We start from the raw sequence: 15,151 nt of genomic DNA, 5'->3' as shown, positions 1-15,151 counted from the left end.
TCTCAACAACACTGCTGTTGCCATGGAGACCAGACGCAGTGGCGCAAATCAATGGGTAGGAAACTATTCCTCACAAATCCTCAAAATGTATATCTCTCTATGGACGGAAGTGTATTATGGTGCAGGAAAACAGTGTTATTCTGTTTATTATAAGAGATGAATTAACGCCATGTAGGTTATTCACAATTGTTCTATTAATTTTTATTCAGGACTTTAAAAAACAAAGTATGAAAAAATAACTAGTTGGTTGTTTTTAAGTCATAAGGAATAAAATACATGAAAGCCAAAGAAAAATAAGTGGCTTTGGAAAAACAGTTTATTAACTTTTTACAAAATGTACAAGTTCAGTGACCCCTCCTGCCCTTCCAAAAACATGGAACTTCTCCCATAATACATATGTACAGAGTTGTAAAAATGCTCAATAAAATAGACAATCCCTCCAAAAAAAACTGTGGTCATCTTTGTGGGGTCTATACAATTTTTTTCTTCCGATGAACTCAAAACTTTTGGCACGTTTACAATAGTGACTACAAACCAAGACAAAGACATTCAAACCCCTCTGGAGAATGGCCTCTAAATGTCTCCATCATAAACAAGAACAAATGATAAAGAAAGTCAATAGATCATTTCCCAAAACATAATATGGGGTAGAATGACCTTTAAGTAATGGTTGTAGTGGATGAACAAAAAAAGAAAGAGAAAGGCTGAATGGGCAGTGTATGACCCAGCGTGGGTGTTACGTCTTATTCGTCGTCTTCCGTTTCTTTAGTCGGTCCCGCCAGTTATCTGGAAGTGACTCAAAGTTGGCATTCTTAGAAGCTTTTCCCCTGTAGGATTAACACAGGTAATGAAGAGTTAGCAAGATGAAACATGTCAAATATCAAAAGAAACAAGGATAACTCAATAGAACAGTTCAGCTACATCTTCACAACTATAAAAAAAAGTATACTTAAAACATAAACTTACGTCATGAGCTGCTGGACCTTCCAGTCCTCGATACCCCTTTTGTTCAGCTGATCTCTGTCCTCATCACTGGAGCTACTCTTTTCTTCTTCATCCAACTCTTTCTGGATGCTCTGCCACTTCTTCACCAGAGATGGCATTTTGATCTTACTCTTTTTTGTCTATAGACAGTAAGAAAAAAATCACAGAATTGGTTGTTTTGTATGTAATATTTAAGCAATGGATTGAAAGGATGGCTTGCCTGTGTAAACTTTACATGCAAAGAAAACCAATACATAATGTTAACAATTGAACAAAATAATCCTCAAAATATTGGGGAATTGTATTTACTGCCCTCCATGTAAAATGTTAACTGCAATACTAACCTTTTCCTTTTTTACTTTCTTGGTCTTGTCTGTGGGCAGAGCTTTGGCCGCAGGAGGTTCAGAGGGCGGCTGGGAGGGGGGCAGTGGGGGCTGAGGAGGTAGAGCAGGGAGGGGGGGGGGCCGGAGGTTCACAAGGGACCAATGGAGCAGGGACAGCCGGTACGCCCCAGTAGGCAGCAGCAGACATTAAAGGGGCTGCAGAAAAAGAGAAACCTGTATTAAGTAAACACCTGAAAGTATTGCAATTACACTTTGAATTTAAACACTGACTTATTGAGGTGTGACACTGTTGTGCTCACAAAAAGAAAGTATGACAAAACAGAATTATAAACCTAGTTTATTACCAAGAAGCTTTTCCCACACAAGTTGTTTGCTAGATGTATTGGTGAATCGCATAGTACTATTTATATATACAAACAAAAAAATGGTAAGAGCTCCAAAGTTTTAACAAGTGACCGATATACAAAGGGTTAAAGACAATGAGATTGGACTCTAGTCTTGTTTCAGGGGATGAGTAATAATGCTGTTAAGGCACACGTTTATTTGTGCCATTATGATTCACACTAACTGTAACTGCAGATGGTTAGTAGGGATATGTTTTACCTGCACTGAAGGCAGGCTGGGTGTAGAGAATAGCATTGCTGCCAATAGTGATGGCTTTATTCATCTGACCGGCTTTACGTTTCTGACCCTTCCCATAGGGCCCAGACGACTCCAGAATCTGTGTGACAAGAAATACAATAAGAGTTAAAGTTTTATTAGAATTTTGTAGGTGAACATTACCAAGAGTTCACCAACTAAAGAAGAAACTTGATTACTCCCGTACCTTCATGCTGGCAGTGCCTGGAGGTAAAGGAGGCCTGCCGCTGCCATCTAGCTCTGTTCCGGGGGCTGGCGGCTCCCCGTCATCATCGTCATCCATTTCCATCTCCACCTCCATGATCTCTTCATCGCTGTCAGGAGGGGGAGGGGGTGGAGGTGGTGAGCCTGGGGGGAGAGGGGGGGGCGGAGGCTGGCTGGAAGGTGGAGGAGGTGGTGGGCTGTCAGGAAGCGGAGGTTGAGATGGGGGAGCGAGGGATGTGGCACCGGGCTGAGGAGGAGTTGGTGGGGCGGCGGAGGGAGAGGTACAAGATCCTGGATATTTAAGAAAAGAAAGAGAAAACGGAAGTTATTATCATACCAAAGATTACCCCTCCAAATATATTTCTACTAGGGCTGAACGATTAATCGATTTTAAATCGAAATCGCGATTTTAAATGATGCGATTATTAAATCGCAAACTTTTTTTTTTTCTCTTGTGTGTCAGTCATCCACACCAATCAGAAGTGCTGTGCTCCACATGTACCAGCCATTGTTAATCAATCAGAATTGGCCCATGATAGAAGGTGATAGACAGATTGATCCAATCACCTGCCAAGTGCTTTTGAAAGTGCCTGCCCTTTCCAAATGGCTTCCAATGGAGCTTTAGATGGTTTGGTGAAACAAACCATCTGAGCCATCACATGTTTCTATTACAGGGTGAATCTTAAACTGAAGCTTGACTTTAAAGCAACCCAACGGAAGTTTCATGTAAGTTTAGTTCTTTCACTCGTAGCTCGGGCTGCGGGGGCGCTAGAGACGGGAGTACGTTGATACGACCTTCCTAGCCGGAGTTATGGCCGCAGTTTACAATAAACTTCCGTTGGGTCGCTAAAAAGCAAATATCGCAATTCGAATCGCAATATTTGTCAGAAAAATCGCAATTAGATTTTTTCCCAAAATCGTGCAGCCCTAATTTCTACTTGTATCTATTATATTATTTATTGTATACATATAAGGAACAGGATTTAGTCACATGATATGCACTTAATTCATCAATACAATATTCACTCCCATGCATATATTTATTAGGAAACACACTTGTAAAAAAGGAACAATAATATATATTTTATATATCTTAGTCAATTTGCAGGTCTTTGGAGAAGCAGGAGTAGTAATAGACTGACCTGTGACCCCACCAGCAGATGCAGAGGATGTTTTGCTGTCCCCTTGACTGGAAGTCTGTGTCTGGGTATCTTTCAGGTCCTCCTCCTCCTTGTCTTCCTTTTTCGGGAAGTCCCACTGGGAGGCATTGGTCCGGTCGTTCACATAGAAATACCGCCTGTGCTCTCTAAAGATTGGGACAAGAGAGATAAAAGGCAGGAGTTTCAATGACTGGCCTTGCAACTGGCTGATTGGCATGATACCCTGGGACGGAGGGGCAAGAGTGGACATAAAGGCCACAATAAAGGGAAGGCGTGTTGGTAAGGACAGCGACTTTAGCCGTCCAAATCGAAAAAACCCAATTAGAGAGTGCCTTTGGATGTGGATAGGGAACCCACCTTGCTCTCAAAATCAAAGAAAGCAATTCAAACCATCTCTAGGTCCTGAAAGTAGCATTCAGCAGCTCACACCATGGTTGTCACATTTGTTCCATTTTTTAGACAACCATTCCCTCCCAGACAGAGGAAGACGCCAGGGAGGAAGCACCATTAACAACCATTGTTCAGAAAAATGACAAGCACAGTCAACTGGTTTAACATCAGAAAGAAGAATATTAAAAAAACAGGAAGACATATGAAATAGAGTAGGTCTGACCTGCTGGATCCCGTCATTGCTCCATCTTCACCTTTTATTTGATGCGTGATACTCCTCGCTTCCACGGCATCACTCTGCTGCATTGCATTCTGGTGGTTGTAGTCCTGTAAAGTTCAAAACTCTCCCAAACAACCAACCTTCCTACCATATTCCCCCCTCCCATATTTTCCACTGACTGGACCCATAATCAGTCTACAAATGCCCTCACAACAAAGGGCTTAAGAGTCTGTGTTATGGGGGCAGGGAGTTTCCTCTGTGGCAGGAATATTTAACAGGAAGCCGTCTGGCCCAGAGTGGATGCTCCCTTATCAGTATGTGCCAGGATTGCATCACAGAAACCTGAAGAGTCTGTTTCTGGCAAGTATTCTGATCCTCTGAGACTGGTTAAGCTTCTCCCCAAGTCATGTAACAAAGTCTGCAACCTCGGCCCTGAGAAGGGTGTAGTCACACGGTAAGATTTTTGGGGGACGAAGGAGTTTAGAGATGTGAAAGGTAAGGAGCGCGTACCTGTCCCAGTGGCAGGACCAGCCTTTAGGAGTCGCGTTAAGTTCGTAATATTTTATGTGTTCGGCAGCTTCCTGAAGCCTGCGGCGAAGATAGATCCCGTTCAGAGCGCCTTCCCTCCAGTCAGCAATCCGAGTCTGCGGGGGGGGGAAGAGAAGGGGGAGGGACAGGAGACAAGAGTTAGATAGAGCGCAGGAAGTAGAAGTAAAGGGATAAAGATGCATCGAGACAGAAGAGCCACAAGATAGATGGGTAAGATGAAAGAGTAATTACAGTAATTTTCGAGAATGACACCTTGTAATAGATTATAATGAGGATTTTAAATATTAACGACTACCACACAAGACGTATCATTAAATGATATGGGGAAAAAATTGGCGTTAAATATTTTAGATGTGGGTTATCAACTGGAGGCCAGGATAGTATTGCCTTAAAATGGTCTCTCACCTCAGTTTGTAGCAGAAGAAACTGAAAGTTTGAAATCGCCTTTTTGTTTATCCCAAGGAACTCCATCTTGCTGGTTAAGGTGTTGGCCAGTTCTCCTATCTGAAACTACATTTTTGACATCATTAAAAACATGTCTCAAAAAGGAAATGTCATAGTAGTGATGGTAACATTGTGGTTACCTTGAGCTCAGGTGTTTCCACCTCTTCTTTAGCCGGTGGCTTTGCAACAGTTTTCTCCTCAGAACTGTCAATGTCCTTGTCTTCTCCTTCTGCAACGCTCTCTAGAACCATAGGAAGAGCTGAAAGAGACAAAAGATGTTTAAGTTTTTGTCTAAAAACATTTAATAAGTCCAATATGTCTGTCATGCACGCCACCTTGCATAATGTATATTTATTTGTTCTCACCAGTCTCTGCGTTGTCCTGTAGGTCTGAGCCTCTGCTGTCGGATTCCGGGCTGGGAAGAGAGGGGAAGGCAGTCTTCCACCGGTTCTTCTTCACTAAAGGGACACGAGAACCAAGTTCTTGGCTCGTCTCAGAAGAAGGACTGGAGCCCCCTGCGCTCCCATCACCATCCTCCAGCGCCCGGAGTTCAGCCTAAGATCCAGACAACATGTTAAATGCAATGTCAAAACACTGCTGCACAAAAAAAAAAAATATATATATATATATGTTGAAATTATTCCTGCAAGTAATCAAATACTGCTTTAAAACCCACCTTTTTCCTCTCCAGAGCCAGTTCCAGCTCTATTGTGTCTTCCTCCGTCTCCTCCTCAGCGTCAGAGTTTTCTCCCGACTGCTTCTTGGTGGAAGGATCTTTATGGGTAGTTGGGATTGGGTCAGGGTCTGACCGAGGGGTGGAGGGGGATCCTGCAGGGTGAACACCATCTCCATCAGAATCCAAACTGTCCTCAGGCTCATCCAAGCTTTTAAGTAGCATTTTCCTCCATTTTTCCTCTGCTTCTTTCACTTCAGTAGGGATCAGCGGACCAAGCAGAGATGCAGCGACTCCACGGAGGTCCTCCTCTTCACTTGTGAGGCCGACAACACTCTCAATTACCTCCTATAAGAAAGAAATATGAGCATGATGTATTAAACACGACATAAGCCAAGCTCATTTACATTTGTGTTAGACTTAAATGAAACTTGCCTTCACTTTGGTCTCTTTCACTGATGGCGGGGCTGTAGCAGGTGCAACACTTTCTTTGGTGTGATGATCTGAATGTGCAGTGCCATTGCCGTTGAGACTAGAGCTACAAAGAAATACACAAAATACATCACTGACTTGCTGTACTGAAAACAAATCCAAAAAAGTGAAATTAACTGTACTTAAGATGTTGTAACTAGAAGGATTTATTTATTATTACTAAATTATGATAATAATGCTTCTCTTTCAGTTTTTCCTACCTGTTGGCATACTGCCCGCGGATTTGCATCTGATCGGCTAAATAGTGCGGGAGCTCCCAGGACACCTCGTTGGTCAGAGTGTTCCAGTAGTAGTAGCAGCCAGAGTTCTCATCCCACACCTCCTGCCAGTCTCCCATCTCGACATCAACTGCAAAACAAAACATATAAATTAGATGCTTTGAAACAAAATCATGACATATTTTAGGTGATCTTTGTAATATATGCTAAAACCAATACCATAGTATCAAGCAGATACATCCACCATATGTTTTGGGGATGTACCACACTAAGGCAATATTGTGAAATGTAATTTAACTGGGGTACAAACTGTAGGCTACACCAAAATAACCACTAGATGGCAGAAGAGTTTTATGCAACAGAGATACTTGAAAAGGGTCTTTTGTCAATAAGTGGGATATCAGGCTTTGAATCCTTGATCCAAAATAAAGAACAGATAGTTACCTCCAGCAAGTGAGCACTGAGTATTATACTCAAACTCTTTGCTTTGTTGGTCCCGTTCCCCACTGGCGGCTGGCTGTTGAGCATTACCCTCAGGTCTGGGTGGGTTGGTAGTTGGGACTGAAGGATGAGATGTTGCATCTTCTGAATTTGGCTGGGTGGTGATTGCATCAATTTCCTGTGGTGGGATCAGAACAACAAGAATTTACATTTCTGACAACTATATTTTCTATTTGTTTAATTCTAAATCAATACAATATTATGCAAATGTTACTTACAGCCATGAAATTTGCCAATGTACTGTCGATGTCAGTTGACTTCGCCATAACAATCTGCGAGTCTCCATCATCGTCTTCATCACTATCATCATACGCTCCAAGCAAGGACAAACCCTCTACAGGTGGACACAAAACAACTGTGTCAGATCAAAACGTTTTCCATTGCATGATAAAGAAAACCAGCTCCACATATAGACACATTTACTCTTACCCGTGGCCTTTACTGCGGGAATCTTCATGTTTGTTATTCTATCTCTCACGAATCTGAGTCCATTACCCTCCTGTTCGTCTGCAAAAATGTCAGCCCAGAGGTTAGCAGTGGGCTAAACAGCTGCTACAGCGAGCTAGTTAAGCTAGAAGATAACGCCATTCTCCCATACAGACACCACACTCACACCACTAAACCAAGTTAAATGTCAGTATATTTTAATTAGGGAGTTTCATTATATGTGGTTAAGCTGGCCCAGTGATTTGCCATAAGCCTGTTTTGGCATGTTCACAAAAAACTAGCTTGCTTACTTAGCATGTTAGCCAATAGCTAAAATAAAAATGTATTATTTCGTTTCATAAGCTAACATTTTACTATCATTGAGATATATTTCGTAAGATTGCTTGTTTTTTCGCGAAAGTTATTAATGTGGCAGCTGCATTTAGTGGAATACATCGTTTTTTACGAGATGGGCCCTATCTGCACACTTCACGCATTTAGCATTCAGCTAGCCTGTCGCTAACAAGCCACTGAGGTAACAGTAAAGAATACCATCAGATCCCGAGGGGGCTTCTTCCCTCTCTCCACCGCGGAGCCCGGGAGGTGAAAGCTGAAGGATCGTTCTCCGACCGACCGCTCCGCCTGTGAGGCGACTTTTCTTACCCATCGCAGTCTCTCAGTCTGGGTCTGCTCCCTTCCCTGGCGTCGGTGTTGCGGCTCTGTCTTGCTGCTCCAGAGTGGCACAGAAGAAAGAGAACATCAGCTTCCGGTTCGTAGGGTCATGTTTTGTGTACAGCAGAAGCTATGTTTAAAGGCTAGCTGAGTTGCTAACGAGCTTAGAAACTCACCAAACGAGTCTGGAAGACAACTAAAACGTATCACCTTTCGGAGTCGTGGATATTTTTGCCGAGTAACGTTAGCTTATTTACATTTGTAAAACAATCTAGCTTAACAAGAAAAAACTCAACCTGAGCTGAGTGAGTGAGTGTGTTGTTAGTTCAGTAGACATGGGAGGCTGGAGATAAGCGATTTCACAGTTTCGGAGGGAAGACGCCCACCGATGAATGAATATAAAGACCCACCAAGGAGGCAGCAGCAGTCGATGGGGCTCGAAGGACGAACAACTTCACAAACAAGGAGCCAACAACGGTCTGGAGCAGACACGATGGGTGCTACGGTGGGACTGGTGCTACACTGGATGCAGGATGTTGCAGCTGTGACCCTCCTCAAAGCCCGGCGGACAATATTGCAGGCTGGCATCCTCTTCTGTGTCCTGTTTCTGCTACTATGGGTGTCCATCTTTCTCTATGGAAGCTTCTACTACTCCTACATGCCCACTGTGAGCTTCTCCACCCCTGTGCACTTCTACTACACATCAGATTGTGATGGCTCGGAGTCCACACTCTGTTCATTCCCCATGGCCAACATCTCCTTCGTGAAAAACGAGAGGGACCAAGTGATGGCTTACGGTCAGCCTTATCGGGTATCTTTAGAGTTAGAGATGCCCGAATCCCCTGTCAATGAACACTTGGGCATGTTCATGGTCAAGATGTCTTGCTACACCAAGGGCGGGAAGATTGTCTCATCAGTGGGCCGATCTACAATGCTGCATTACCGATCCAGCCTTCTGCAGAGCCTGGGCACTTTACTGTTCTCTCCTTTGCTTCTGACTGGCATGTCTGAGCAGAAGCAGCTCATTCAGGTCGAGCTCTTCTCAGACTACAAGACAAACGCTTATCAACCCTCTGTTGGTGCAGTCATTGAGATCCAGTCCAAACGAGTGCAGGTCTACTCATCTCAACTCCGTATCCATGCTTACTTCACTGGTATAAGATATGTTCTGTACAACTTCCCCCTGACATCTGCAGTCATCGGCGTGGCCACCAACTTTGCCTTCCTCAGTGCCATTGTGCTGTTCAGCTACCTGCAGTTTATCTGGGGGGGGATCTGGCCTCCAGAGCAAGTTAGAGTAAGGGTTATGATGGGGGACAACACCCGAATCCAGCAGAGGAGAGAGGAGGCCCGGAAGCGCATGGATAAGGAAAATTCACAGAAGGACCTCTGTTCTCCCCAAGTAATTGGTTCTGTGAACGAGGCCTCTGATATTCAGGGAAATGACACGGTGGTGGAAGCATCGTCAAAGGAGCCCCCAGAAATCCCAGATGCCTCAGGGTCTGATGCACCGGATACCAAGGAGGAAGAGTCAGAGGAAGGGTCTCATGACTCTTTGGTGCCCACAGGGGAAGACGGCTCAGACGGGTTGGAAGGATGCCAGCTGCCTTCCCAGGGTGAGAACACCCTGCGACAGAGAACCGGGCCCTGGATGAGCCTGTGACCCACACCGCTGCAAAAAACCTAAGCACCAATAGTATACGCTCCATTTTGCATCACTCTTCAGCAAACCCACTGATGAGTCGGCATAGATGCAGATGCATGATAACTAAATACCTGTGTTGTTTTAGCTAACAAATTAATGCTTATTATCTCGTGTTGAGGAGACTTTACCTCATTGCAACTTTGAGCTCTTCTCATTTCTTTCTGCTTATTGTGTACAGCACTTATAAAGTCTTGTGTTTTTCCATCTTTCTTTTCATGAAGCAGGATATACCACATTCCATTGTCCATTATAATGCCTACAGGAATGTGGCATTACTATTCAGTTGTTACACAAATATTGCAATACACCCTTTTAAAGTTAGTTGAACCTGCCCATGTTTTACTGCTTCTATGCCTGTACGCACTCTGTATTACCAGGTCAAATATCAGTAGACAGGGTTCTAATGTAGCTTCAGCGTACTTGAAACGCAAGTTTAAAATGGTTGAATGACTAAAAGAATGTTGCACACCCTTTTAGAGAATCCACAAAACCAAGCCTTGTGATTCACAGAGGCTCTCTCAGACCAATTAGATTTGGAAAATGATCCCATAAAGTGTCTTTGTTTTAATAACCTCCTTTGGAAATATGTGCAATGCGTCCGGCTTGAGGTAAATAAAGAACATGTTGTGATTCAATATACATTTTAAGCTTGCAAAAAGAGGCATTTTGTCTCAGTTAATACGGTGGTTTTACAGCCACAGCATATGAAGTGAACGTTTCAACGCTTTTACTTGGTGTCCATTGCATCGTCATCATTCCTCTCTATCCAGTATATGTTACAGTGCAGTTGAAACTTTGCAATTTCAGTTCATAACGACAAATCACCAAGTAATATATATATATGTCTGTCAATTAACCATGTTTGTATTTAATATTAAGGAACAGTAAGTGACGTTACTTTGTTGAAATACTGGTTGTGAGAGCTATAAAGTAAAGGTGTTTAACACATGGAGGTTTATGGTTAAAGCAAAAATGTATTTAAGAGTTTGAGTTCAGTTAAGTTGTGTTTACACAGGGTTCGGAACCAAAGATATTGTAAAATATGATGTAATCATAGTAAGTACATTTGGATTGTGTCATGAATAATATCCTTGCAAATGACTTAAAGTTATACTGTCTCTACGTGCATGTGTCAAAAATGAACTTTCTTGTTTATGTTTGGGTGACATTCCTGTCAAACAATAAAGCCGCTTCAAAATATTACTTTGTTTTTGCAAATATCTTTACATTTTTGTGCTTTAACAGGGGTGGCAAGATATTAAAGTCCTACAAGGAATGAGATTGTATATATTTAAGATTTAGAAACCCAAACCTGACAACCATATAAAAACATTTAGTTATATTACTCTCATAGAAGTGTATATTGATAATGTATAGCTTAATAAATCAGAGAATATTTTTTTAAACAGTAACCGTTTTATCAAACAAAATGGATGTCTATTAATACACAATAATTAAACATTTCCTTACTCCAAACACCACATATACAAATACGATAAAGTCCTTTCTTTTTAACATAATAGAATAAGGCAAACCTTGAAAATATGTTTTCATATCATTCTGATAAAATCCTCATTAGGTTAAAAATCAGTAAGTGTTTTGACTAATCTTGTCAATTGATAATTTATAAAAGATAATTGAGAATTGATCAAGTGTGATATTAAATACACATTGATGAAAACACAATTTTTGATTTTACAGTGCCCCTCGCTGCGCCCAGTTATTAGTCACACCCAGAGCCAGAGTACTGTAAAATCCACATTTAGTGACGTCTTTGAATTTAGGTATGCTAGGGGGCAGTGTAACAGTATCGAGATTTGTACATTTTACACACACTGAACAGCATTTGTATAACTTAGAATGATGTCATGTTCGTAGAACCTCTAGGATTACATGCAGCAAAATAAAACAGTTGTTTCATTCAATTTACAGTAGTTTAGTGTGTTCATGCTGTGTGAAATAATCCCGTTTCCAGGAAAAGGGCTGGTGTGCAACCTTTTTTTATTTATTTTCCTACACTCCGTTAAGAAGCATTCCAAATCTCTGAAATGATACATTGTGGGATGACATTTCATCTTGTTAGCAGAACATTTTCCTGGTATGCTGAGGAATTGGAAAAGTGCATTTACGATCTGTTTCAAATCTGAACCTCATGCTGAAGATATTGAAGCCCATTAGCAGCCTTTATTCAAAGCCACAGCCCCAATCTATCCGATGAATTATGCATTGGTCTGGATAAGGAGTGCACTAATTGTATTAAAACCATCCATCACTTGTATTAAAAACCTCACTGTATTTGGCCTCAGTAGGTACAGATATCATCTCATACTCAACATCAACAAGATGAGTGTAATGATTCCTTTCTATTTCCACCATCTCTGCCATACCGACCAACTGCGCTGTCAATTTAACAGAAGTCTTGTGCACTCACACAGTTTATCAAATCGACATACTGTACAAATGCCAGTTCTGATGGATTCATTGTACACAACTTGGAAAGATCACAAGATATATGTTTAATACCATGAGATAAAGATGTTTAAAATGTTTGAATTACAGAACATCTGATGTTGTTACATTTCCAATGTCACTGAAGCTTTCATTGAATCCATTTACAGAGTTTTACTAATTCAAATAAGGCCCCAACATTTTATAGAATCATTATCAAACGTCCCCTTTGACTCACATGGTTTTTACAACGACTTTCCTTTACCATATATAGACCACATGCCATCAGCCTTGTGTACAACACACCACTCAGCGTCAAGTGTTCCACTTGAATGCCACCCACGCCTCGTCACAGCTTCAGGTCACTATGTTCGTTGACCCTAAAAGTTGTGCTCCTCCTCAGGGTGTACCTCTGTGACCTCTATTGTAGTGTCACCCGCTGCTTTTGACCCATCATCTTCCTGCTCATCATCTGAGCTGTCTGCCCAGCGCCCGACTCTCCTGCATCCCTCACCCACCACCGGGGCGTTAACGCAGGGGTTGTGGTCATAGATGACAAGTTTCAACCCCAGCATGTGAGACAGGCAGGGGAAGTAGCGTATTTGGTTCCGATCAACATCAATGACGGCTAGAAAGTGCATTTCCAGCAACACTGGTGGGAACGCTGCCAGCTGGTTCCCAGCAATCCAGACACTTCTCAGCTCTTCCAGCACTCCAAGCTCTCTTGGTAAACTCTGTATCTGGTTATAACCAAGGTGCAGGGTCTTGAGATTAGGGAGCTCACAAATCACCTGAGGGAAAACAGTGAAGCAATTAGTCTCCAGCCACAGAGTATTAAGCTCTGTGAGCTCTCTTAGTTCTCTGGGGAGACCGTAGAGCCTGTTGTTGCCCAGGTAAAGGATGCTCAACTGAGGCAGTCTGCAAACAGCTGCAGGGAGCTCTTCAAAGCAGTTAAAGTCGAGGGCAAGGAGCTGCAGCTTCTTCAGGCCCTGCAGATCAGCTGGTAAACTGCTGAGGTTGTTGTCACTCAGGTAGAGCTTTACCAGCTCACCGAAAACACAGGCAGCAACAGGTAGCCGACGCAACTGCCGGCTGCTGAGGTCCAGGGTCCGATCAAGTGGCATCTCTTTCAGGTCCCCCACCAGGAAGCGTTGACAGCGCTCTGAGGGAATGAACGCAACTACGCCCCGCATGGCATTACCCATCTCTACCAGCCTCTGAAACACAACTGGTCCTCCTCATCAATTTAGTGCCAGACAAAGGGTTTCACTGAGGTAGGCAATTACGTCTTCAAGTAAATATCATGGCATCCCATTAATGCTGCTCCACCGCCCTTCTGGAGTTATTGATCTTGAGAAAAACAAAACAAAGTTGCAACAATGTAATGCATCTTTGTTGTACTACATTAGCATATGAGACTGCATGTATCAGAAATTATGTTGAAGTACACCCTTGCATGTGAGAGAAGCCATGAAAATACCAAAGAAAACAACCATCAGCAAGGAAACAGAGACCATATTAAGCGTAAAGATGTATGACAATTAAAAACACTTACTTTCCACTGTTTTCCTGCTGGTGTCCACGCCTTTCAGCACCTACAGTAAGCCATTTGTTTATCCAACTTAATGGGCTGAAAACATTATTTTCCCAGGGCAGATATTCCCCAGTGTAGTCCTCTCATATCGCTCAGTGGCTCTGAGCTTTGCCCTGACTTTCATGGCGATAGCAACCACTAGCTACTCTCTCCTCCCCATTTGTGCCTAATGACTTTCCCCCCTTCTTCTCTGAGATGACAGAGGTGGGAGAGGGAGACAAAGGGAGGGGCAGGGTACAAGCAACCATGCGTTGTGATGAAAGAGCAGTGAAGGTCATTTACATGATGTTATAATCGGGCCCAGATGCAGTTTTGGGTGTATTCCACTGGGCCAGACAAGTGGGCCTGTAATGTGGAATAATTTCGAGAATTTGTCAATGTTCACAGGGAGAGAGTTTTTTGTGTTTTGCTCTGACCTCAATTGAAGTAAATGATTGGGTGTTTTTGAAGGGAAGGGAAATTAATTTACAGGTCCCCATGAAAACTGAAAGGTGTAGTGAGGTGTGGTGGAGGGTGCATGGCTCTGCAGGTCTGTGTTTTGTCAGTGCCACATTTCATCTGTTTGAACATCAACTGTGCAATCATTGTTGAGTGAAGACATCAGTGCCATACCCCTCCAAATGCAGGTGCTCATATTTCAGTTTTCAATGTAGGCATTAAAGCCCAATATAATTTCCTCTTTAGCTTTCCTAGGGTTTACTCCTGGACTGCCTGAGGTGTGATTTACTATGCTATGTTGCATACCTTCATTAGGGCTATTTTCCAAATAGATAATACTGAGAAGGAATTTCATTTTCCTTATCAGAAGGGGACACTGCTTGGCCCTTGTCTGTTTTAACTCACTGACAGACTGTTTTTAGCACTTGTCCTTCCCCTTATCCACTGCGTGGGTGCCTCAGGCAACAGTGCAACCCATACCGAGTACACAGAAATAACAATGTAACTACGTTAGTAAACCTTTTTTGTGCCAGAAATGTTTCTATGTAATAGCAGGAGGAGCACATGTCTTATTAATTTCCCTTTGTCTTTATTCATTTTATCTTTGACCTGCTTTTTCTGCCATAACTAGTCAACATTTGTGGTGGAAAAAAAGGTCCATGAGCCTTCAGGTTTAATCATACCTACTTAAAAGCTAAGAGGCAGCAATACATGGTCATTCTAATTCAAATGTTGCAACAAAAGGATATGTATAATAACAACTCAATATTTGAGGATCATGCTAATTAACCTGTCAGAGAAAATATGTAGCAAAAAATGCTTATTGGGTTTTATAAGTACTTACTAGAAAACAAATGAATACAAAGTAATGAAGGGAACTTTAGGGTCCCCTGGTGGACAATTTGCCTGTTTGGTAAGGCCCTGAGAAAAAACAGCTTGAAATCGGAATCTAATGCCAATATCTTGAGGAACACAGTTGACCAAATATATTTTATCTGGATATCCTGACAATGTTAATAACAGAGGCATAGTATGTCTATATTGAATGCA

General features: G+C 42.4%; 3 protein-coding genes across 3 annotated transcripts; 1 reads left to right on the top strand and 2 right to left on the bottom strand.

The window, feature by feature from the left end:
* Positions 1 to 298: 298 nt before the first annotated feature.
* fnbp4 (formin binding protein 4) lies at positions 299 to 7,988 on the bottom strand. Its single transcript, XM_034086043.1, is given in 18 exon segments — positions 299 to 827; positions 967 to 1,124; positions 1,329 to 1,445; positions 1,447 to 1,523; positions 1,932 to 2,049; positions 2,155 to 2,462; positions 3,314 to 3,477; positions 4,452 to 4,585; positions 4,896 to 5,000; positions 5,075 to 5,193; positions 5,300 to 5,489; positions 5,611 to 5,955; positions 6,043 to 6,145; positions 6,300 to 6,447; positions 6,762 to 6,936; positions 7,037 to 7,152; positions 7,248 to 7,325; positions 7,797 to 7,988. Coding segments are annotated over 18 exon segments (2,661 nt in total). The 5' UTR covers positions 7,912 to 7,988; the 3' UTR covers positions 299 to 736.
* A 44-nt stretch (positions 7,989 to 8,032) lies between these two features.
* Positions 8,033 to 10,821, top strand: LOC117448693 (seipin-like). Its single transcript, XM_034086044.2, has one exon. The coding sequence runs from the start codon at positions 8,305 to 8,307 to the stop codon at positions 9,577 to 9,579; it is 1,275 nt and encodes a 424-aa protein (XP_033941935.1). The 5' UTR covers positions 8,033 to 8,304; the 3' UTR covers positions 9,580 to 10,821.
* A 215-nt stretch (positions 10,822 to 11,036) lies between these two features.
* On the bottom strand, positions 11,037 to 13,835 carry lrrc10 (leucine rich repeat containing 10). Its single transcript, XM_034085579.1, has 2 exons — positions 13,625 to 13,835; positions 11,037 to 13,419 (listed from the first exon to the last, which is right to left on the bottom strand). The coding sequence occupies exon 2, from the start codon at positions 13,272 to 13,274 to the stop codon at positions 12,450 to 12,452; it is 825 nt and encodes a 274-aa protein (XP_033941470.1). The 5' UTR covers positions 13,275 to 13,419; positions 13,625 to 13,835; the 3' UTR covers positions 11,037 to 12,449.
* Between the last annotated feature and the right edge of the window lie 1,316 nt (positions 13,836 to 15,151).

This window comes from Pseudochaenichthys georgianus, chromosome 6, assembly GCF_902827115.2.
Source record: "Pseudochaenichthys georgianus chromosome 6, fPseGeo1.2, whole genome shotgun sequence".
Taxonomy (NCBI): Eukaryota; Metazoa; Chordata; class Actinopteri; order Perciformes; family Channichthyidae; genus Pseudochaenichthys; species Pseudochaenichthys georgianus.
Note: the sequence above shows the minus strand (reverse complement) of the source record. Positions and strands in the feature narration are given on the sequence as shown.

What these genes read in the sequence shown, in the direction of transcription:
- lrrc10 (XM_034085579.1), bottom strand. Translation starts at nt 13,274, where the DNA reads ATGGGTAATGCCATGCGGGGCGTAGTTGCGTTCATTCCCTCAGAGCGC.
- LOC117448693 (XM_034086044.2), top strand. Translation starts at nt 8,305, where the DNA reads ATGAATGAATATAAAGACCCACCAAGGAGGCAGCAGCAGTCGATGGGG.